Genomic DNA, 25,230 nt, shown 5'->3' with positions numbered 1-25,230 from the left:
GCTTATAGTAGAAGATAGAAGGGAGCAGCCACCTGATGTCACCCCACCTTATGAAAAAAAGAAAAGGAAATTAAACTTATTTCACATGTATCAACTAATGATGACATGCTCTCGTATAACCATGAGTATCTACAGACGCTTTCACATGTTATGACCACATGGATGGGTGGGGTAAAAGGGGTATTGGGAAATAGGGGAGATATCTGTTGAGGAAGGGAGAAGACAGTAGATAGGGGTGAGTGGATGATGCTGTAATGCATGGAAGGGAGTGGGTGGTGGATGGGGGGTGAGGATGTGTGAATGATATTTTGACACAGCCTGAAGGGATTTCTCCCCGTCTTCTCTCTCTTTCTCTCTCTTTTATGAGGGGACGGAGAGGGGGGTCACCAATTGAATGAAGCAGCCTTGCTGTGGACGTGCTGTGTCTTGCGACATTGCTTCTGACCCAGAGTAGTGGGTGAGATCCAGAGATGATCCAACATCCAGGAGAAACCAAGATAAGAGGGAGGAAGGGGGGTGAATGGGAGTGGAGTATATGGGGATGGAATGGGTGGGAGTAAATTTTATGCCTTTGTTTTTGGCTACCTCCCTTGTAAGGGGGAAAAAGCCGTTGGTATATGTGTCATTTGATATACTGGAGAAAAATTATTCCCCTCCAACATATCAAATTCTTTCCCAAAAGCTACAGGCTGTAAATCTGCTCCAATAGTCAGAGAAAATTATAGGTTTAGTGATATAAACCTAAGCACAAACTGAGATGTAGGCGAGATCGGCAACACAGCACAGAACAAAGACAGACTTCCTGTTGCTGCACTGAAGTACATTTTGAACTCTCTGACTTGAAATGGTAAGGGAGCACATCCAGAAGTATTTCTGGTGAGAGAGAAGTTCAAATTGTACTTCATTTCAGCAACAGAAAGTCTGCCTACGTTCTGTGCTGCGTCACCTGTATTGTCTATAACTCAATCTGTGCTTAGGTTAATGTTGGCATACAGACTCTTGTTGACGAGCACCTTAGCCTTCCACATTGTCCAGAGTTTGAGGACATCAGCACGCCTGCCACACTGGAGATACTTGTCCCCCACGTCATAGCTGGTGTCGTAGAATTTGTCCTGAAAATTGGCTTGGGTTACCATAGGTGTTATATCACTTCCTTATTCTAAAGGTTGACTTGTCTATCACGTTTGTAAGGTGGAAAAGCCCTTGGTATATAGATAGATTCTAATAGATAAACTGAATTGACAGGACATTCAAGGTATTTACCAGCAACAGCAACATTTGCCTACAATGTATTTTGTTATAAAAACCATGGTACAACTACTATGAGCTGAGGTATGGCTGTAGTATTTCTGCAGTTCTCTCTGTGTGTGCATGTAATTGTTACGTCATCTGTGAAAAGTGAAAGAAGAAATGTGTATTTCTGGGGTGTGAGTATATCATGCATGTGATTCACCATGGTCTTGGATCACGTATTGATTAAAGAGTGTTGAGGACAAGGCAGGGCACTAAGTATGTACTCCGTTCTTCAAGTTTCTGGTGTGCAATGACCGGCCGTTATATGACACAGGTATTTCTACCTGCTAGATAACTGACCAGCCATCTTTTGGTATTATTGTTCATGTCTGTGTTGTTTATTTTGTTTGTGAAATTGTCTCAGGGGATGGCATCAAAAGCTTTAGTAACGTCTAGTGTTATAAGAAGTCCAAGGAATGACAACAACAACTACTACTACTTACATGCACATCACAGGAGATATGCATGGGATGTGAGCATAAATAGTTGTGGTATTGCTTATTATTTATGAAAAAATTAATAGAAATCGGTAAACGTTGGTGTTGGCAAAAAAATTAAAAGTGAATGGTGTTTGTGCCTGCCAAGAATATTTCAACTACAGTACATGGATGTGATGTCAGACCTAAAAAAACACAAACAAATAAAAATAATAATAGTAAATAAATAAATAGATAAAATAAATAAATAAATTAAAATATATAATAATAAATGAGTAAATAAATGAGTATATAAATAAATAAATGAGTAAATAAATGAATAAATGAATATTATAAATAGATATATAAATAAACAAATTAACTGATTAATAAACAGATAAATCTGATCCATCCAAGACAGTCATGCACAGTAAGAGCAAGCCACAACAGTTTGCAAAGGATTACAAAGGAAGAGTATACCAACAGGAGACCTTTTGGTCTATAAATAGATCAGAATGCTAATTTGGGAACTTACCTTTTGGAAGAGATATGAGGCATGCGCCGAATTGGCAAGGCTCAAAAGACCCTTGTGTCGTGTTAGGAACACAGAGCACTGCTGGGGGCACGCCATAAGCTTGTGTGGATTCCAAGTGATGCTATCAGCCCTGTTGATCCAACATTCGTCCCCAGGTCATTACACAAGGACAAACCAAATGTTAAAACAAAGATTGCAGGGTGGATAGGAGAAATCAGTGAAAAAGGTGGGATTTGAAATTTATTGGGAACTCGAAGCAGATTGATTATTTCATATTTAGAGGCAATTCCTGCCCCAAAAACTGAAACTCCCAATAATTGTCTCTTATCAGATATCCTCCCTCCCATTGTTTATATTTCATTAACTTGCATCAACATCCTTTTGGCTTTTGTTTACAAATTATAAGAATTTCAGAACAAATAAATAAAGATAATGGACAAATACAACAGGGTTATTATTTTCACGTTTTACATTTTGAAGATTACAGTGTCTTCTAATCATGATGAATGAATCTTTAAATTTGAAACTGTTTTATATGCATTTGATTCTGTGAGAAGTTTATAACGACATGGTTGTAGAGACGAATTTTATCTACTTCTACTTCAAATCTACAAGCTGTTGAGACCGTTGTTTCTCATGTGGTTAATATCTATATTTTTCACTCTAATGTTATGAATCTTCTTTTTAATTCTTGGAATATATTGAGTCTTCCATGATTCTCCGTATATCCTGACATTTTTACTTATATGCTCATTTCATTTACATAATTATCTATTCACTCATTTATCTATTCATCTACCTGTTTATTTTTCATCCACTGATCTATTTGTCTATTTATTTGGTTATTTTATCATTACATATCTTAGATTTTTAGAGAACAAGTAGGAGAAGAGAAAGAGGAAGGAGAAGAGAGGGAGAAGGAGAAGAAGAAGAAGAAGAAGAGGAAGAAGAAAGAGAAGAGAGGGAGAAGGGAGAGGAAAATGGAAAAGAGAGGGAGGAAGAAAAAGAGAAGCAGAAGAAAAGGAAGAAGAGGAAAAGAGAGGGAGAAAGAGAAAGAGAAGAAGAAGAATAGGAAGAAGGAGAAGCAAGGGAGGAGGAAAAAGTAAAGAAAAGGAAGAAGGAGAAGAGATGGAGATGTATGCATGGAAGGAGGTTGGCGGCAGATTGGGTGGTCATGGAGAATGTGTGAACGCTATTTTGATGCAGCCCGAAGGGATTTCTTCACATCTTCTCTTTTTCTACATGAGGGGACGGAGAGGGAGGGGGGGATCGCCGATTAAATGAAGTAGTCTTGCTGCATTGCTTCTGACCCAGGGCATTAGGCGAGATGCAGGGATGACCTGTTATCCAGGAGGAGCCATGAAAAGAGGGAGGGAGGGGTGGTGAATGGGAGTGGAGTATGTGGGGATGAAATGGGTGGGATTGGATTTATGTCTCTGATTTTGGCTACCTCCCTTGTAAAGGGGGAAAAGCCTTTACTATATGTATTCATGTATGTACATTTTTAGAGGAAAGGAAAAAGGAAGGTGGGTGGGGTATAACAGAAATCAAAGATACAAGCCTATGAATCCCAGCAAGTTTGTGTTTATGTTTGGAGGAAAGGAGAGCACCTCCACCCCAGGCTGCATCCACATGAAGCCAGAGGTTCTCCGAAGCACAGATGTCGGCTACTTCCTCTAGAGGGTCGTAAGCCCCAAGCACCGTCGTTCCTGAGGACAGCATGAAAGGGTATGGATATGTATGCCAGTATTATATGATCTAATATATGATTAGCAACACCTGAGATACAAAATCTAGCCCCAAGAATTGTTGTTCCTGAGGACATCATGAAAGGGTATTGTTATCTATGACAGTATTATATGATGTAACATATAATAAGTAACGACTGAGATACAAACTCTACCCACCTGCAGTAGCGCACACCATGAAAGGATTGGCTCCTTCCTTCCGCACTTTGGAAATGCACTCCTGGAGGTGGTGAGGGTCCATGCGACCCCGGTCATCAGTGCGCACTAGGACCAGGTTGTTCGACCCAAGGCCCATGACTATGGCGCCCTTCAGGATGGAGTAGTGGGCGTCCTGTGAGCACAGGGCCACAAGCCGTCCTAGACCAGACATTCCTTGTTGCTGGAAGAGGAGGATGAAGAATCAGAAAAAGAGGAAGAAGAAAAAGGAGAAGAGAAAAAACAAGAACAGGGGGAGGAAGAGAGGGAAAAAGAGAAAGAGAATAAAAGATAAGAAGAAATGAAGAAAGAGAAGAAGAAGAAGAAGAAGAAGTAGAAGAAGAAGAAGATGAAAGAAGAAGAAGAAGAAGAAGAGGGAAAATAGAGAGGGGAGAAAGAGAAGAAGAAGAAGAAAAAGAAAAGTTAACTTCTTGTTCCCTCGAGTACCATTGATCAGACACCCACGTCCCCTTAGAATCCAGTAATGAAGACTGTTGCCAGCTACTATAGTGTTGTGGGTTTATAGTCAATGAAACATGAAGTAGCTGTTATCATCCAGGTAGGTAGCATGCTCCATGCAGTCTTTTCAACATCAATAGAATATAAACAGTAACAATGAACTCACCATCCCACTCGCATGCATTAGAAAGTGAGAAATCCCTGGTAGTGGCATGCCAATGTACCATGAGGGACAAACGAACTAAGGCTAACAAGATGGGTGGACAAGACCTCACCTTTGCTTCAGGGAAGAGAGAATGCCTGGCCAACAGCATCCCATAAAGGTTGGACATTGAGCCGCCGGGGGAGAAGAGTCCATCATGGGTTGTGTAGCCAACTAGCTCAGCCATGGCAGACAATACCTGTGGCCAGAAAGGAAAATAGATATCTCTCCAGGTTGATTTGATATCAACCAATCAATCAGCCATTCAGAGGCCTTTCCCAAATAATTCTGAGTCATCCAGATAAGTCAACCTTGCTATGTTACTCCTCCAAACTTTTGGTTTCCTAATTTCAAGATGGCCGTCAAATGCTTGAACTCTTTTAAAATGCCTCATACTTCACCTCTTCCATACGTTGACACCTACATAGGCGCCATGAGGTGCGAGTGAGTACATCGGCGTCTTGATTATACTTATTTTGGGTTTGTGGCTGAGTGACCCCTGAATTCTGTGAACTGGTATGATCACGTGTTTTGTGAGTGAAAGAGAACGAATAATATAGCAGTGACTTTATATTTTATAACGCAAGTAGTGTGATGCATCGTACATTAGGAATCTGATGCTGTGTGCGAGAATTTGACTCATATTAGAGAGGTTGAGGCACTTGGGTAATTTTTGTGTTTCTGTGTATTTACTTAATTGTATTTACCTAATTGTAGTATACAGTAAAGGAGCAACACTCATTGGGTCCTATCTCCCATTCTCTAATTTTCTAACACACCTAGACTCAAATTCAAATTTTATTTGAACTTGGGATATATCACCTAAACTATTCCACATATTTATATATCTATAAGGAAAACGGTATTTCTTCACATCATTTCGACATGTGGTCTTTCTTAATTTACTTCCATGACTTTTTAAAACCCTCCCATCTTTAATCAGATCTCTTCTATCAATGCAATCCATCCCCTATAGTAATGGATGTTGCCCTTTGTATTTTCTCAATCTTGCTTATATCCTTCACTCTGTGTGGAGACCATACTACTGATGCATATTCTAGTCTTGAACGTATCAGGAGTTCGACGATTTTTTTCATCATCTCTTCATCTACATAATGGAACGCCACTTTAATCTTCTGCAGTAGTCCATATGTTTCTCCCACAATCCTGCTGAAATGTCTGTCAGGTGACAGCTTGTCTTTTATCAACAATCCCAAGTCTTTCTCATCTTTTGCTTTGTAATGGGTTTGCTTCCCAAGGAATAGTTAAAGGATGGCCTTTTGCAGCCTCTGCCTATTTCCAGTACTTTGCATTTTTTGTCATTGAACTTTATGTCCCATTTTTGGCTCCATGCGAAAATAATATCTAGATTTTTTTTGCAATATTCTACCATCCTCCTCATTTTCTTTTACTCTTTTCATGATTTCTGCATCATTTGCAAACATGTTGGCATAGCTTGTTGTTCCTTCCATTATATCACTAACATAGACAAGAAACATTATTGGTTCAAACACTGCTCATTACTGCTCTCCAGCTTGATATCTTGTCCTTTAATACTATCCTCATGTATCTTTCCTTAAAAATATATTTAATCCATCTTAGTAGTTTGCCTCTCAGTTCTCCAACATGCTCCAATTTCCACATAAGTCAACTGTGAGGTACTTTATCAAATGCCTTCTCTTGGTCCAGGTACACAGTCCAGCCACCCCTCTCTCTCTTGCAATACGCCTATCACTCTCGAGTAAAAGCTTAAAAGGTTCGACACACATAACCTTCCAGATCTGAACCCAAACTGACTGTCTGTCAGAATATTCATCTTTTCATGATATTTGGTCCATCGATCTTTCACAATCCTTTCACATAACTTCACTATTGTGCTGGTTAGGGATACTAGCCTATAATTTAGTGGTGTTTCCTTGCTTTCCACCTTTGTGAATTGGCATCACGTTTGCCTTTTTCCAATCAAGTGGCACAGTGCCAATGAACATGTAATAAGACTGTGGATCTTGTCTGCTAATTATTCCCTACATTCTTTAAGTATCCAGTATATGATTCGTCAGTTCCTGAGGCTTTTGTCGTATTCAATGATCCCAGGTATTTGAGCACTTTCCTCACTTCTACATTTATATCTGCTAAACCTGGTTTTTAAACCTGGAACATAAGAGAGGAAGAGTTTAAATGTGTTTGAGATTAAATGCCTGGGAAGTATAGTATGGGTTACTAGGCTGGATAGAGAAACGAGGAGGTGAGGAGAAAACAGGGGTGGAAAGGGAGTTGGGAGATAGGGTTGATGATAGAGTATTGGGATGGTTTGGGCACATGGAAAGAATGAGTGAAGAAAGATTAGTAAAAGAAGTGTGGAAAACAGAGGTGGGGGAAGTGAACATGAGGTAACGACCAAGGATGAGATGGATGGATGGGCTAAAAGGGGCATTGGGAAAGAGGGGAATGTCTGTTTAAGAAGGGAGAAGACAGAAGATAAGGGTGAGTGGAGAATGGTTGTGTATGGATGATGCTGTGATGCATGGAAGGGAGTGGGTGGGGGATATGAAGGTGAGGGAGTATGTATGAATGATATTTTGACATGGCCCGAAGAGATTTCTCCCCGTCTTCTCTTTTTCTGCATGAGGGGACAGAGGGGGGGGGGTCGCCGATTAAATTAAGCGGTTTTGTTGTGGATGTGCTGTGTATTGCTACATTGTTTCTGACCCTGAGCAGTGGGCGAGATGCGGGGATGACCCTGCATCCAGGAGGAGAGAGAGAGAGAGAAAAAAAAGGAGAAGGAGGGGTGGTGAATGGGAGTAGAGTATGTGGTGATGAAATGGGTAGGAGTGCATTTGTGCCTTTGACTTTGGCTACCTCCCTTGTATGGGGGAAAAAGCCTTTGGTATATGTATGTATGTAAACCTGGTTTTTTGCTCCCCTCACTTTTCTCCAAAAAGTTGCGCTCTTTTGTGAAGACCGATTGGAAACCTTCATTCATTATTTCTGCCTGAGCTGAGGCCTCTTCAAAGAGCTCACCATCTATTAATCACTTGATTACTTTTTCCCTATGCCTCAATTTTTCATTTATGAACCTGTGAAACAAGGCATTGGGGATTCAACAGTGTAATGAGAAATAGACATTTGGGAATGAATGCTAAGAGGAGATTGTATGAAGGGGCGATTGTGCTAACAGCTCTGTATGGGGCAGAAACATGGAACATTAGAGAGGAAGAGAGAAAGAGTTTAAATGTGTTTGAGATGAAATGCCTGAGAAGTATGGTAAAGGTTACTAGGCTGGATAGAGTGAGAAACGGGGAGGTGAGGAGGAGAGTAGGGGTGGAAAGGGAGTTGGGAGATAGGGTTGATGATAGAGTATTGGGATGGTTTGGACACATGAAAAGAGTGAGTGAGGAAAGAATTAGTAAAAGAGGTGCGGGAAACAGAGGTGCAGGGAGTGAATATGAGGGGACGACCAAGGATGAGATGGATGGATGGGGGTAAAAGGGGTATTGGGAAAGAGGGTGATGTCTGTTGAGGAAGGGAGAAGACAGAAGTAGGGGTGAGTGGAGAATAGCTGTGTTTGGATGATGCTGTGATGCATTGACGAGAGTGGGTGGGGAATGGAGAGTGAGGAAGTATGTATGAATGATATTTTGACATGGCCCGAAGAGATTACTCCCCATCTTCTCTTTTTCTGCATGAGGGGACGGAGGGGGGGGGGGTCACTGGTTAAATGAAGCGGCCTTGTTGTAGATGTGCTGTGTCTTGTTATATTGCTCCTGACCCAGGGTAGTGAGCAAGATGCAAGGATGACCCGTCATCCAGGAGAAGCCAAGAAAAGAGGGAGGGGTGGTGAATGGGAGTGGAGTATGTGAGGATGAAATGGGTGGGAGTAGAGTTATGCTTTTGACTTTGACTACCTCTCTTATAAGGGGAAAATACTACACCTCTTTCGAAATTGCTTTCTTCCTCCCTGCGAATTTTGGTATAATCATTCCTAGCTTGTTGTAAGCTTCTTTTGTTTTATTGCTTCTTTTCTTTCTCTATTTTCCCCCAAGCCACATCCATGGCCTTTTTCTCAATCTCACATTCTTTATTAAATCACTCCTGTTTTTGCTTCTTTGTTTCTCAATTCTTTGGCACATGCTTGTTCACTCCTAGGTTGTAAATATCAAGAGAGATTTCCCATTTCTTTCTTCGAAGATTTTTTCTTTTTTTTTTTTTAGCTCTAAGCAATCTGTTTTTCTAAAATTGAGTCCCCCTTGCTTGCGTGATTCATTCCTTGGCTCTATTTCCCCATCCTTCAGCTGAAATCTAATTGTAACATAGTCACTTTTTACTACTGGGCAAAGGTAGTTCAATGAGCAGATGATGTCTGCCTCTTTGGTTAGTAACAGGTTTAATCTTGTGGGAGTGTCATCTCCTCTTACCCAGGTCACTTCCTTTACCCATAGGGTCATTGTGTTCTCCAGTGCTATACTCAAAAGGGTATTTCCACAGGAATCTGCTTTGCCGCTTGCTTCCCATTCCTCCCAGTTGACCTTACCAACATTAAAATCTCCAATAAGGATTATGTTACTACATTGTTCAATATTTTTCTTTAGGAAAAGAGCTGTATCCATTCGCATTTTTTTATATTCAGTTCCATCCTTAGCTCTTGTCTTGGGGGAACACATGCCACCATAAAATCTATTTTATTGTGCCCTCTAATACTGATCCTTAGGTGAATTGCTTCAGTCCTGCCTTCACTCACATTTGCTTCTTCCACCTTTGTTACTTTTCACTACAAACATTACTCCTCCACCCTTTTTATCTTTTCTGTCTCTTCTCCAGGAGGCGTGTCTGTCGTTTCCCAGCTGTATTTCAATTTTTTAAGGAGTTTAGTTTCTACTAGACACGTTACATCAGGCTCATCTATCCTTAAATAGTCATTTATCTCCAACCTAGCCGAAGGTAAACCATCAACATTAGTATTTACTATTCTAAATTTCCTTGGTGCTTACTTTGCAATGCTGCATTCTTGTTTTCTTAGAAACCATTTCCTCACTGATTGACAACTCTATTAAAAAAAATGCTCTTTTTCTTCGTTGGTCCTCCTATAATTTTTGGCTTTGGCTCCCTTTAAGAGCTTTCCTGTCTGTGCTGGTTCCTCTTCGTTGGCATTTTTCCTATTCCAAATATTTTCTAACCTTCTCGTGCTTACTTCCAAGACTTGCTAGTTACTTTTTTTTTGCAATGGCTTGTGACTTGAACTTTATTTTCATTGGACGTGCGCAGTTGTCTTTGAATCTGTGTAACCGATTGCATGTAAAATTGTGGAGTAACTAATCCTTCTTCCTTCAGTATAGTTTTCTACATTGTATGATTCTGTGTCTTTCTTGTGTTCACATTCCATTCTATTGTATTTTTTTTCTTTACACTACTGAGTATAACCACACTATCTCCTCAGGAATACTGTCGCACTCTTTAATGTCCGTGAGCATGCAAGTATACAGGAATAATATTTCCTTAGCAATAACCAACACTTTTGTCTTCGGAGACAAAATCGCATGAAAGAGATGGATTGTTATGGTGAAGGAGAGATAGGAGACCAGCAGAACGGAGGAAAAGAAGAAGTATAAAAGTGACCAGCATTCTTATTTGAGTGGATATTAATCTTCTGTTATGCAGTCAGTGACACTTACGGGGAGGGGGGGAGGAAGGAAGAAGGAGAGAGAGAGAGAGAGAGAGAGAGAGAGAGAGAGAGAGAGAGAGAGAGAGAGAGAGAGAGAGAGAGAGAGAGAGAGAGAGAGAGAGAGAGAGAGAGAGAGAGGGAGGGAGGGAGGGGAGACAGAAAGAGAGAGGGAGAGAGAGGGAGAGGGAGGAAGAGAGAAAGGGAGAGGGAGAGAGGGAGAGAGAGAGGCGGAGAGAGAGAAAGGGAGAGAGAGGGAGAGAGAGATGGGGAGATAGAGAGGGGAAAAGAGGGAGAGGAAGAGGGAGAGAGAGAGGGAGAGGGAAAAAAGAGAGAGGGAGAAAGACAGAGGGAGAAAGAGAGAGGGGGAGACAGAGGGACAGAGGGACTGAGAGACAGAGAGAGGGAGAAAGAGAGAGGGGGAGACAGAGGGACAGAGAGAGAGAGAGAGAGAGAGAGAGAGAGAGAGAGAGAGAGAGAGAGAGAGAGAGAGAGAGAGAGAGAGAGAGAGAGAGAGAGAGAGAGAGAGAGAGAGAGAGAGAGAGAGAGAGAGAGAGAGAGAGAGAGAGAGAGAGAGGTGGATAAAAGGGATCAGTATTTCATTTATTTATTTGTATTCTTATTTATCTATTTAAAAAAATATCTTATTCTTTATTGTGGAAGCTAGTCTCCAACCATAAAAAATGCAGTCAGTATCTACTCGGAGAAGAGGAGAAAGAAAGAGAGGGTGGGAGAGAGAGAGGAAAGCAGACAAAACTGACAGACCTCTATTTCCATGAGAGTGAAGACTGGAGCCACTTCGAAGGTGTACACCGAAGGGTTGAGTGCATCAGTTAGCCATTGGCCCACCAGTCCGTACACGTCCAGGCTATAAAGAGAATAGAGAAGTCTCGTGAAACACTTGGCTGGACTCACAGCTCTTTAACAACACTCACAAACAACGTTCATTGAATACACACCCAACGCTGAATCAGAGGACAAGGTATTTTTTTTTTTTTTTTTGTAAATTTTCTTATTTTTATATGTTTTGTCTTTGGATTTTTTGTATATTTTCTTAATTTCAATCTCCCATGAAATGTTCAAGAAAGGCGAGAAATGATTCCGACATGACTTTGATAAAGTTGTGGGGTAATTGGGTCAAGGTCATTGAGTCCTTTTTGGGTCATAATTTCCTCAAGTTATCCAATATACCGCAAACTGAGCTTGTACTGAATCTTACTTCTATCTTTTCTTAAATTTTCTTGGAAAAAAGTGAGCTTATTCAGCAGACTTGACTGTCATCTTCAGGGAGCTAATGTTATACGCGGTCAGAGATACATGTGGATTTTAAACTGCGTGCATTCTGGGAAAGGACACATAAGAACTGTGGCTTCTTGTCACGCGTACGTGAAAGTAGCGATGACGTTGCAGACGACTTGCTAACGAAGAGTTCTTGTAGAGTTCAGGCTTTTTCTCTTGCAGTCAAGAGTTGTATATGTTTATTGATGTGTTTCTTGGCCTAATTAAACATTAACATAGGTTGATAAATTCATTGCCAGCGTAATTCTTACCTGGAGTATAACTGGTTGATGAAATAAGGATGTCCTGTCTTGACGCTATAATGGGCCACCTCTTCCAGAAGTTTGAGAAGACGGGAATGCGTTGTCCCCTCCTCCCGGATCTTGACGTCCATGGCCTGGCTCAGGTCCTCTGGTGACATCCATTCCACCACCTGTAAATACAACCAAGTTCTCGATTTTATAGGCAATCTCTGGTGGTGGAATCCGACGAGCGATGGTCTCGCATTTACCAGTCGTGGGTTCGAATCCCGCACACCTCTCCGATTCCCAAGAGTGGATGTTTGTTACCTGTCCCCATAACGGACCCTAAAGCAGCGTTTCCCAGCCTGGGGTGCTGAAAGCAATTATAGAGGGTGCTGGGAAGTGATGCACACAAAAATCACATTGATATATGTATCATTGATTACCTATAGTTGTGCATATTTGACTTTTTCCCATGCTATTTTATTTTTCTAGGGTGTTCTTATTTATTCTACAAACAATAATGTCAATTTGTTTCAGTTCTAAGGAATCAAGAAAATAAATCATCAAGCAGTACACTTCACTTTCTTTTATCCTTCTAATAACAAGATAGGGGGTGCTGGACTGCTTAGATATGACAACAGGGGGTGCTATGGTCGAAAAAGGTTGGGAAACGCTGCCCTAAAGCGTATAATAGGGCAAAAGTGACGGCTTTGGTCGAAGTTACATAACTCTTGGTGTGTGCCCCTCACTTTCTTCTCATGGGGGCCACGAGCGTCGTTGACAAGTACAACGCGACGTGACCAACATGTCCAAAGTATTTTGGTTTGAAGTGACGATAAGAGTGTCTCACAGTGCATAAGTACAGGCCTTGCTGTGGATGTGCTTTGTCTTGCGACACTGCTTCTTGACCAGGGCAGTGGACAAGATGCAGGGATGACCCGTCATCCAGGAGGTGCCAAGATAAGCGGGAAGGAAGAGGGTAGAGGGGAGAGGAGTATGGAATGGGTGGGAGTGGTTTATGCCTTTTTTTTTTTTTTGGCTACCTCCCTTGTAAGGGGGAAAAACCCTTTGGTATATGTATGTATGTACTTACATTCTAGTATCTGCATCTGCATAACTCACTTTGACGTCCCTACTTGTTCCTTTGAATACGACTTGGTCCAGCAGGAACTGAAGAACGGCTCGCAGGAACGGATCGTGTCGTTTCGAATCCGGCGCGCTCGTCCAAGTGCACGACGACTCGAGTACATCCGATTCCCGTCGACCTCCACTCATGTTGTTTGATGTGTCCTACAACAAGGGTAATGAATTAAATTAATTAAATAAACCAATTGATAAATAGCGCACACCAAATCAAATTAATTAAATGAATAAAACACGACACACACACACACACACACACACACACACACACACTTTCAACGAACGGACGGCTTGACGAACGCTCTGAAGAAAAGTGCAGATTGTGGATACCAACGCAAAGAGAAGTGCCTTTTTGTATTTGCAGGGGGGGGGGGGAATTGCTCGTGAGGTAGTGGGAAAGTAAAGAAAGAGGAGAGGGGGAGGGATTACTGGGGAAATGGAAGGTAATGAGGAGGTGGAGGAAATGGCCCTGACGGGCCGCCGGGTAGACAAAAGACCCCAAGACGAGTTGGATGATAACATGTCTAATAGGAATGTGAAGATTAGAGGTATAGATAGGAGCAATATAGCAGAAAGTGATGAGAATATTTTCAAGGGATTTAAAGAGAGTGGGGGGGACTCAAACCCCCCCCGACTGACAAGACTAGAGATGAAGGTTGATAAGGTGATCGAGGACTTGGAGAGTAGGTTAGGTCATATGAACACCATTTTAAAAAGGGTTGAAAGATTGGAAGAACTGGAAAAGGCGAATAAAAACTTAACTGATGAAATAGAAGAACTAAAAAGACAGTTAAGAGAGGTAAAGGGGGAGAATGAGGAATTGAAGAAGAATAGTAAAGAAAACAGAGAAACAATAGCTAAAGAAATAAAAAATTGGAAGCAAACCCAAGAAGGAAATAAGATTTCATTCACTGACATAGTCAAACAGCAATTGAAAGAACATACTGAAGACTCAGTTATTAAAGTGATGAGACAAAAGGAGAATATAGTAAGGGATTTAGCAGACAAGAAGAAATGTATAATTATATTAGGAATGGAAGAGAAACACAACACAGATAGAACCACAAGAATCAAAGAGGAAAATGAAAAAGTAAGCCAATTACTAGAATCAGTTCAGGAAGATGAACCAGGAATTATGAAACAAATCGAAGAGAAATTTAGACTCGGAAAGTATAGCACAGACAAGACCAGACCAATTAAGATTAAATTCAAGTCACAAACAACGGCAGAGAATATCTTATCCAAAACAGGGAAACTAGCAACAAGTGAACAACACAAAAAGATATGGATAAAAAGAGAAATGAATAAAGAGGAAAGAGAGGAAGAAAAGCAGAAAAGACTGGAAGCTAAGACAAAAAACGAGAACAGAACGGAGTCAGAGAAAGAGAGATTCTATTGGAGAGTAGTGAACATGAAACTAAGGAAGTTCGACATACAAAAGAAAAACATAAGGGAAACAGAGAACACAATGGAAGTGGCAGAAAACTAAGAGTGTCTTACACAAATATAGATGGATTAATAACAGGATTGAATGAGCTGAATGATTATTTGAAAGAAAAAGAACCGGACATAATGGGAATTGTAGAAACAAAATTAAAAGGCCCACTACCACCCAACAGTGTAGGACATGATGCATACAATTATTGGATTAGAAACAGAGAGAAAAAGCAAGGGGGTGGAGTTATGTTCCTGACTAAGAAGGATATAAACGTGAAAGGTGTCATATATGGAAAGAATACAGTAGAGATGATTATGATAGAAGTGGAAGACAGAGATAAGAAGAGCAGAAAATTTGTGATCAATTATGTGCCTCCGAAAACAGCCTCATGGGAGGAGAGTGAATATAAAAGTATGTTAGAGGACACAAAGATAGCATTAACTAAAATAATGGAAGACGGAGGAAGAATAGTTATGATGGGCGACTTTAATTGCAAAGAAATCTGCTGGGAAGAAATGACAGCAAAGAGTGGTGATGACTCATGGGGAAATGCTCTACTTGAGATGATTACTGACCATTCAATGACACAATGGATACAAGAGAACACTAGGTATAGAAATGAAGAAGAACCATCGAGGCTAGACTTAATAATTACATCTGAACCTAGAATAGTGGACAAGATTGAATATAAAACACCAATAGGTAAAAGTGACCACATATTGATTGAACTGGAACTTAATGAAGAAAAATATATGAAAAGAAATGAACAATATAGAAAAGGAAGAATGATGTATGAAAAAACAAACTTTGATAAAATAAGAGAATTCTTCCAACAAGAAAACTGGGAAGAAATATACAAAGAAGAAACATCAGTGGAAGAGAAATGGAATATTTTGACAAAAATTTACAAAAAAGGAGTGGAAAAGTATGTCCCAAGACAAAAACAAGAAAAAGAATATGTAAAATGCTGGTACAACAAAAGTTGTAGGGAGTTAAAAGACAAAAGAGACAAAGCCTGGACCAGATGGAAAAAAGACAGAAGACCTGAAAAATGGAAAATATATACTGGTTATAGAAATGAATATGTACAAAAGTGCAGAGAGAAAAAAAGAAAATATGAAAAAGATGTTATAGAAAAGTGTAAAGATCAACCAAAACTATTCTACAGATTTGTAAACAATAAACTGAAAAACAAACAAGACTTGGAGAAATTGAGACAAGGAGGAGTTGAATACACTGAGGAAATGGAAATGGCAGAAATTATGAACAAACATTTTAAATCAGTGTTTACAAGGGAAAATATACAACCTGAAGAGATTGAGTGGAAAGAAAAAGTCCCCCCTATGGAAGAAATAGAAGTAACAAAGAATGAAATATTGACACACTTGGGTAATTTTGATGTCAGAAAATCGCATGGGCCAGATGAAATAGCAAACTGGATTCTGAAAGAATGCAGGAATGAACTGGCAGACAAAATACATAGCATAATAAGCAGTTCCTTAAAAGAAGGAAAAGTTCCAGAAGATTGGAAAAAAGCAAATATAGTACCTATATATAAAGGAGGAAATAAAGAAGAACCTACCAATTATAGACCAGTCTCTCTAACAAGTACAATAGCAAAAATTTGTGAAAGAATTATCAAAAGTAGATGGGTAAAATACTTGGAAAAAAACAACGTACTAAATCCAAGGCAATTTGGATTCAGACAAGGACGGTCATGCGTCACCAATTTAATATGTTTCTATTCAAGGCTAATAGATATAATACAAGAAAGAGATGGATGGGCTGATTGTGCATTTCTAGACCTAAAAAAAGCTTTTGACAAAGTACCACATAAGAAGTTGCTTAAGAAATTAGAATATGAAGGAGGAATACAAGGTAAATTGCTAAATTGGATGGAAGACTTTTTGCAAGAAAGAAAAATGAGAGTAGTGATAAGAGATCAGCACTCAAAATGGAATGAAGTAATAAGCGGTGTCCCGCAGGGAACAGTTCTGGCCCCAATAATGTTTGCTATATATATTAATGATATGGATGAAGGAATTGAAAGCTATATGAGCTTCTTTGCAGATGATGCAAAACTACTGAAAAGAGTGAAAACTGAAGAAGATTGTGAATCACTACAGAGGGATCTAAATAAAGTACAAGAATGGAGTAGGAAGTGGGAGATGGAGTTCAATACAAAAAAGTGTAGTATAATGGAATTTGGAAAAAGCAAAAACAGAATAGCAGGATCATATAATTTGGGAGAAGAAGGAATAAAAAAAGTAGAAAATGAGAAGGACCTGGGAGTCATTGTTATGAATAATATGTCACCTGAGAAACATATAAATAAGATTTTTGGAGAAACTTATAATTTAATAAGAACAATCAAAGTGGCATTTACATACCTGGATGAAGAAATGGTGAGGAAAATCCTAATCACCCTGATAAGACCAAGATTGGAATATGCAGCAACGATATGGTCACCAAGTACAAAAAAAATGTATAAAAAAACTTGAAAGGATACAAAGAGCAATTACAAAACTGGCACCAACACTCTCAAAACTATCATATGAAGAGAGACTACAAAAACTTAAACTACAGACACTAGAGCAAAGAAGAGAGAGAGGAGATTTGATAGCTATTTACAGAATCATGAAAGGCATAGAAATTACTGATAGAGAGAATCTGATAAAATGGGATGACAGAAATACAAGAGGACACGGAAAGAAAATAAAAAAAGACAGCTATAGAAGAGATTTTAAAAAGAACAGCTTTCCTCACAGAGCAATAGACAGTTGGAACAAGTTAGATGAGAAAGTGGTGTGTGCAAAAACAATACATGAATTTAAAAATAGTTTAGATAAAATGAGATATGAAGACGGGACCCCACGAGCATAGCTCCCCTTCCCGTAAAATACAACTAGGTAAATACAACTAGGTAAATACACACACACACACACACACACACACACACACACGAGAGTTGGAGTAACAACCCGCAGTGCAGCGATACTGAAATTATTTCAGCCCTGGGCGGGATTTGAACCCGGGCCGCCGTAGTGGCAGCCGGGAACTCTAACCACTGCGCCACGAGTAGTGTGTGTGTGTGTGTGTGTGTGTGTGTGTGTGTGTGTGTGTGTGTGTGTGTGTGTGTGTGTGTGTGTGTGTGTGTGTGTGTGTGTGTGTGTGTGTAAGGTCATGGCATTGCCCATAAATCGGGCCATATTTGAACTTTAAGCTCTGTCGATCTCGTGTCCAGCACGTGATCTAAGACCGTAGTGAATCACACACACACACACACACACACACACACACACACACACACACACACACATGCACTGGCCCTGAAACACTTCCGATTGTGACTGCAATACAAGAATGATATTTTCTCCCCCAGTTTTGCACAGGGGGATCTTCAAATAACTCTTTCCTCGTCAGCGTGAATCTGTCCTCAAAGACTGACAGGCCTTTTGTCACTGCCAGTTTCCAGACACATTAGTCCGAGGCAAAGTCCTACCAAGAGTTTGTCTTAGTGGCGAGAGTCTTGAGTTGGCGTTTGCAAATGTCTTTGTAACGGGGCTGAGGGCGGGCGACTGGTCTGTGACCAGGTACCATCTCTCAGTTGTATGTCCGTCAGGCATGAGAGAGACATAGCCTAGCCAGCGCATGCGTCTCGTTGTTGTTACTGATTCCATTTCTTCAAGTGATTCCAAGACATCAAAGAGTGTCATGCCGAGAGCATAGTAGCAGAATCGAAGACTGTGGAGAGGTTTACTGAAGGCGGACATGCCTCAAACATCGTATTTGGCCCTAGTGGAGTCCTCGAAAACGAGCTGGTCTCGCATTCGCTTGATCGTTGGTTCGAATCCCGCACTTCTCCCCGAATCCTAGCAATGACTGTTAACTGCCAACTCCAGCAGTCCCCAAAGCGCATAATCAATAGGGCAAAGGTATCGGCTTCGACCAAACTTACTCAGCGCCTCCTGGCGTAGTAGGCGCTTTACCCTTTACCCTCTTCCCTGGATCTCAAGGGTCCACGACTCGTTAACATACAGAAGATTGGACAAGCCCTGTTTATGTGAATTCAGAGTCTCTTGGATAGCCTGGCAAAGGTGGATGCAGCACTTTCAATGCACCTGTTGATATTAAACTGGCGGGATACTAGTCTAGTATGCTTTTGCTATTTCGTGTGTGCAGAAACGACTTCGGTTATGATATGCTAGACTTCCGTAAAATTGTTCAACAATGTGGCTGACATTCGTATTCTAGGTTTAACTTCTCTTAATTCGTCATTCTGCTTCTCACTATATGACGCAAGAGTAATTTGACATTTAGAATTAAAAAAAAAAAACCAAGAGATCGTAATGTGAGTCGTTTCTACTCAAACGATGTATCAAAACCGAGTAGCATGCTAGCGAGAAATGCCTAGTGTACCGCTACATTCACGCTCCAGAAACATATTGTTGGAGATCGAAGAGACTAGATAAACCAAATCATGATATACACATGCATATTTACACGTATTGCACATATATCTTTGGACACACGCACACACAATGTGTGTGTGTGTGTGTGTGTGTGTGTGTGTGTGTGTGTGTGTGTGTGTGTGTGTGTGTGTGTGTGTGTGTGTGTGTGTGTGTGTGTGTGCATATATACATACACATGCATAAACACATTCACACACATATATACATGCATATATATAATTATATGAACGTGTGCATACACGCAGACACGCACACACACAGACACACACACACAATATATATATATATATATATATATATATATATATATATATATATATTGATGTATGTATATATATATATATATATATATTTATGTATGTGTGTGTGTGTGTGTGTGTGTGTGTGTGTGTGTGTGTGTGTGTGTGTGTGTGTGTGTGTGTGTGTGTGTGTGTGTGTGTGAAAGTTATACATGGCAAGTATCTGTCGGGGCAGGGCGAAATATATGGGTGATCTTTTGTAAGGTTTATCATTTTAACGTTTAGGACCAAAGTCCTTTTCTAGAGAGATGGCAGCTCAAGATAGGCTGAATTTCGTAAGGTTATAGTTATCAACGTCACATAAGCTCACCACTGTGTATAGTGTGTGTGTGTGTGTTGACATAGATATAACTGAGAAAATGTCTGAAAATTGGCCCGGCTATTTGTATGATGACTTTCACAAACTTTCGGCGTTCTGGTGAGAATGAATTGGAGGAAATCTTGGTCCGATTACCCCCTCCCACTGTTGTCGCCCAAACGTCTGCTTACCTTATTCTGCCCTACAGCCAACTCTTCTCTAGGACAGGACGGCCTCTATATAACTGCAGTGAAAATATGTCCCATCTAGGCGAAAATGGTTTTGCACTGTGTACTGAACTCCAAGTTAATGAAAGGTACTACAATTGTAGTGGTTTTTCATATTAAGGTCGTGGCTATAAGAAAAAAAATGTTCTTTATATGTCTATTAATTTCAAGGTTTTGTTTGTGGTTATTATATACTAAAATTAAATGTTGTGTTTAGTTGTCTTCTGACGCGGCGAATCGTGACGTATTGTCGGTTAATCAAACGCTTCCGTTCGCATCGAGGAGTCGTTGCATCACCGACGACGAGTTTCACTACGTAACCGTTTGGCCAGGGACAAACGCTCAATGATTGTCACGTAACTGCATTGAAACGTTGTACCATTACATAGCCAACGACATTACGTCATCATCTTTGTGGCAGAGTACTACGACGTGACTGTCTTGCCTCGCAGTACTTTTATGTCTGGCTCATGATGGGATGTTAGTATCTATGAGAACGCTTTGTACTGCATTGCATGGTCATCCTGTGCATTCCCATCATCATAAATATACATTAATATTAATATAATAACACATATCAATGACACATATATCTTATATTAAAGGAAATGCAAAAGTATATATGTGCTCCAATTAAATCATAAGGTATACATCAAACAAAATAAAAGCAGATATACAGGTCAATACCGTTTGTGTTGGAAAGTTTCCATTTTCTTCCTGTGTTTACCACCAGATTAATTCTGCATAAGGAGACCTTTCTCTATTTTTTACGTGTGTTTATTCTACTGTCACCAAGCAATTTTATTCGCCTACACATTCTGGGCTAAGAGAATCGAGGTTATTTTGATTACAAAGTATTACAAAGGCGGAGTATACCGACAGGAGACCTTTTGGTCCATAACTAGGTCGGATGCGAAATAGATATAATAATGATAAATATAATAAATGAATAAGATTTATAATAATATAGATAATAATATTTAAAATATATAGGTGAAGTTAAACAATAAACAAACAGGTAAATAATAAATAATAATAAATCAAGAGATAACTAATAATGAATATTAATCAAGCAAATAATAATAAACAGACAAATAATAATAAACAAATGATATAAAATAAATGGCAGGCATTACAGCATCTTGCTTAGGCGTTTATCTAAATGAATCTTAAAGCTTCGAACCGAACTACATTGCACTGCCTCTACAGGAAGTTTATTCCATTCATTAACTACACAGTCTTTCGAGTCGCCGCGATTCCGTCCTGCTCACAGTCCAAAAATAAGAACTGCTGGAGATTATACACCAGAGTGGGAAGGTCGTGGGTTGCTCTGATATTCCCAATGCATGCACAAAGGAACTTCACAGCTCCTTCCTCCCTCCACATCTTTTTGGTTCCTTCAAGAGGTGGAGATCTGGGGGACTAAGTCACCAAAGCGTCTCTTGGGGGTAACAGGGATCATCGTTACTGGTCCAGAAGTACATTTTCTGTTAGGAAATACGGACTAGAGCGTCGCTACTTGTGACGGAGGTCAAGGTGACGGCGGTTTGAACTCTGCCGCCATCGAGTTGGACCAAGGGCATGGTTCATTCAGTTCCAAGCTACAAAGACCTCTGTAAGGGGCACAGTCCAAGCCTTCTAACAGGGGAGTTCACGACGTTAAACCAAATCATTATATAGATTATCTATTTATTTGTGTGTGTGTGCGTGTGTGTGTGTGTGTGTGTGTGTGTGTGTGTGTGTGTGTGTGTGTGTGTGTGTGTGTGTGTGTGTGTGTGTGTGTGTGTGTGTGTGTGTGTGTGTGTGTGTGTGACGATTCGAATCGAGGCCTTTACCATGTTCGAACTGTGCACCAGAAAGGTGGTGAGGAGCCTACTACGCCAGTAGGCGCTGAGTAGCTGCGTACCCAAGGCTGTCACCTTTGCCATATTATAGATATTGCAAAGGATTACAGAGGCGGAACATGCCGAATAGATAGAAAAAATATTATTACAGCATAAATAATAATAAACAAAATGAATAAGTGCATAGGTATAATTAAATAATAAACAAACAGGAAAATAGTCAATGATAATAAATTGACAGATAAATATTGATAAATGAAAATCAGGCAAATAATAATAACGATAAACAAACAGACAAATAATAACAAACACACAAATAATACAAAACAGATGACAGGCATTACAGCATCTTGCTTAGGTGTTTATCTGTTGGAGGGAGGAAGGTAACCAACACTCACTGCCTGGAATCGGAGAGGAGTGCGGGATTCGAGCCCACAACTAAGCGAATGAGAGGCCAGCACGCTTCCGATGGCGCCACATGAGGAAGGAAGGTCGCAATTTTTTTTTCTTCTTCTTCTTCTTCTTAGCACATTCAGTTCCCACTTAGACGTCGCGTGGACATAAGAGCTCATAAACGGGACGAGTGCCCCCCGAGTTCAGGACCACAGCTCCTCGCCCCAACAGCGGAAGTGAATCCTTTGTGGTCAAGGGCAAAGGCTAAGTGGTGGAGGCACGCTTTCTCATCAACTCTTAAACCTTCGCTTCTTAAACCTCAACTAAGGGAGGACTATGAGTTGCTACAGAAATCATCAAACTAAAGTCTAGCGGCAGACGCACGCGCGCGTACATACACACACACATACACACATACACACACACACACACACACACACACACACGCACACACACACACACACACACACACACACACACACACACACACACACCAAAAGTCCACTTACACGCCGCACCCTTTCCCCCCTCCCTCTCGTATCCTCTTCCTCTCTCTCTCTCTCTCTCTCTCTCTCTCTCTCTCTCTCTCTCTCTCTCTCTCTCTCTCTCTCTCTCTCTCTCTCTCTCTCTCTCTCTCTTCCTCTCCCTCTCTCTCTCTCTCTTTCTCTCTCCCAGATTCACCATCTCCTTCCTCTACTCTTACCCCTTCCCTCCTCCCACCCCCCCGTCTCTATCCAACCTAACCTAAATAAACCTAACCATTTATCATAATCTAATCTAACCCATATTAACCTAGCTTAACTTAACCTTACCTAGCCTAACCTAACCTTACCTAAGTTAATCATCTAACCTAAGTTCATAACTTAAGTTACCTTAACCTAACCTAATTTAACCTAACCAAACTTAACCAAACCTAATTTAGCCCAACAAAATTTAACCCAATATAACCTAACCTAATCTAACCTAACTTAACCTAACCTAAACTAACCTAAGCTAACATCACCCAATCTAACCTAAATAAACTTATCCTAACCCAATATAACTTACCTAACCTAACCCAACCTAACTTAACCTAAATAAACCTAACCTAATCTAACTTGACTTACCTAACCCATCCTATCATAACCTAACTTAACCTAACGTGACTTAAGTTAAACTAACTTAACATTTGGTATAAGCAGAAATAAAGAATATATATGTCAGGTGATGATCCCCGCACATTATAGTATATATATATATATATATATATATATATATATATATATACATATATATATATATATATACACACACACACACACACGCATATATATATATATATATATATATATATATATATATATATATATATATATATATATATATATATATATATATATATATACAATGGTTTACAAAGGCGGAGCATGCCGACACGAGACCTTTTGATCCATATCTAGGTCGGATGCGAAAAAAAAAATCATATTAATAATAAAACAATAAATAAAAACTATAATAATGTAAATAACAAATAAAATACATAAATAAATGCATAGGTATAGTTAAATAATAAACAAACAGGTAAAAGTAAATAATAATAAATTGACATATAACTAATAATAAATGAAAATCAGACAGACACATGATAGCAAAACAAAAACAAATAATATAAGATAAATTATAATCATTACAGCATCTTACTTAGGTATTTATCTAACTGATTCTTAAAGCTTCGAACTGAACTACATTGCACTACCTGTGCAGGAAGTTTATTCCATTCATTTACTACACGGTTGGCAAAGTTGTTTCTACCTACTTCTAAATTGAATCATATTGTCACGTATCCCGATGTCATGTGGTTTTCTTTTTGTAGTGATGGTCAATCGTCGGCCAGCACTCGGTCCCCCCCCCCTTCCTTTCGGCCACCTGTCAGCTGTGTAGTTTGACACACAGGGTCAGGGGCGTTTCTTTTGTTAAGGCCTTGCTCTCAGGTCAAGTAGCTGTGGCCGTTAGCCTTTTTGCCAAGTTGTATTATTTTATTACCTTGTGGTTAACTTTCTTTATTTGTAGTTTACAATGTTTAATTTATAATGTAATCAGATTTCTTGCAACTGGTCCTTTTTTTAATCTCAGATACCATTTGTCAAGACGTACGCTACGTCGTACGGATGTATTTGAAATTTTATCTAAATGATGTTCGTATGGCAACAGTTATCAATTGTCGTCCGAACATGTGTGCTTCGCGCAATGTCAAGTTGCCTCCTTTGTAGTTTTTCTATCTTGTAACCCTTTCTACTTTCTTTGTGATTAAGGTTTTTATTTTTGTTACGTGCATTTCTTATGTGTGTAATTTTAAGTTTTGTAACTGGGTTAGGCTTGTTAGCTACCAGTTGAAGTAGGATAGGAAAACACATCCTATTGACCTTTCGGCCTCTGGCTCCAGTGACCATCAGGTCAATTGGCGAGCCTATATAGAGAAGGTCAACCCATTTCTCGTGGCTTATTTCCATCTTTCACCGAAGAGGAAGCTGCCGCCTTCTGTAAGTTTAAGGTAAACCCCTTTGTTTAAGTGTTGCTCTAGGTAACCTTTTGTTGTACTACAGTGCTACGCGCGGTAACCAGACTTTTTATCTTAAATTTAGGTTTAGCAATAAGTAAATGCACGGAGTTTTTAATCCACTTTTCGAAATATTTAGATTTGTATTTTCCTTTTACTGTATCATTGATTTGCATATTTTCATCTTTCCTAATTCCGTTTTCGTTGTTTAAATAGGCCAAAAATTGTTAAATTTATAGTTTATTGTTAACTTTATAGTTTAAATAAAGTGTATAAATGTTTCATTTTAATTTTTCTGTCACCGTACTACGCCGGACCTGGCAAATAACCTAATTGTTTTGAAGTAGTACGTCTGTCACGACCTTGTCCGTAGATATTCAATCTCCTTTTTAATACGCCAAGGTCATATCATTGACAATATATATATATTGGTTACAAAAGAGGACGGGGGAGTCATATGAGACGTACAAAGAAAAGAAAAGAGAAGTAAAGCAAAAGGTAAAGGAGGCAAAGAGGAGAGCAGATGTGAAATGGGGTAGGAGTATGACAGAAA

The 25,230-nt window shown here is 39.7% G+C and overlaps 2 protein-coding genes across 2 annotated transcripts in view; both read right to left on the bottom strand.

Moving 5' to 3' along the window:
• The window catches only part of b (glutamate decarboxylase-like protein black), a 32,911-nt gene extending 13,006 nt beyond the window's left edge, over positions 1 to 19,905 (bottom strand). The window contains exons 1-9 of the mRNA XM_076189131.1: positions 19,869 to 19,905; positions 13,150 to 13,317; positions 12,055 to 12,215; positions 11,270 to 11,372; positions 4,922 to 5,047; positions 4,152 to 4,371; positions 3,806 to 3,953; positions 2,245 to 2,374; positions 1,014 to 1,112 (exon numbers count right to left, since the gene is read on the bottom strand). Coding sequence (XP_076045246.1) covers positions 1,014 to 1,112; positions 2,245 to 2,374; positions 3,806 to 3,953; positions 4,152 to 4,371; positions 4,922 to 5,047; positions 11,270 to 11,372; positions 12,055 to 12,215; positions 13,150 to 13,302 — 1,140 coding nt within the window. The 5' untranslated portion in view covers positions 13,303 to 13,317; positions 19,869 to 19,905. The remainder of the gene's footprint in view (positions 1 to 1,013; positions 1,113 to 2,244; positions 2,375 to 3,805; positions 3,954 to 4,151; positions 4,372 to 4,921; positions 5,048 to 11,269; positions 11,373 to 12,054; positions 12,216 to 13,149; positions 13,318 to 19,868) is intronic.
• LOC143027343 (uncharacterized) overlaps positions 18,668 to 25,230 on the bottom strand; it is a 15,382-nt gene continuing 8,819 nt past the window's right edge. The window contains exon 2 of the mRNA XM_076188619.1: positions 18,668 to 18,729. Coding sequence (XP_076044734.1) covers positions 18,668 to 18,729 — 62 coding nt within the window. The remainder of the gene's footprint in view (positions 18,730 to 25,230) is intronic.

This window comes from Oratosquilla oratoria, chromosome 8 (genome assembly GCF_046742065.1).
Source record: "Oratosquilla oratoria isolate Oo_2021 chromosome 8, ASM4674206v1, whole genome shotgun sequence".
Lineage (NCBI taxonomy): Eukaryota > Metazoa > Arthropoda > Malacostraca > Stomatopoda > Squillidae > Oratosquilla > Oratosquilla oratoria.
This window is presented reverse-complemented; position numbering and strand designations above follow the sequence as displayed.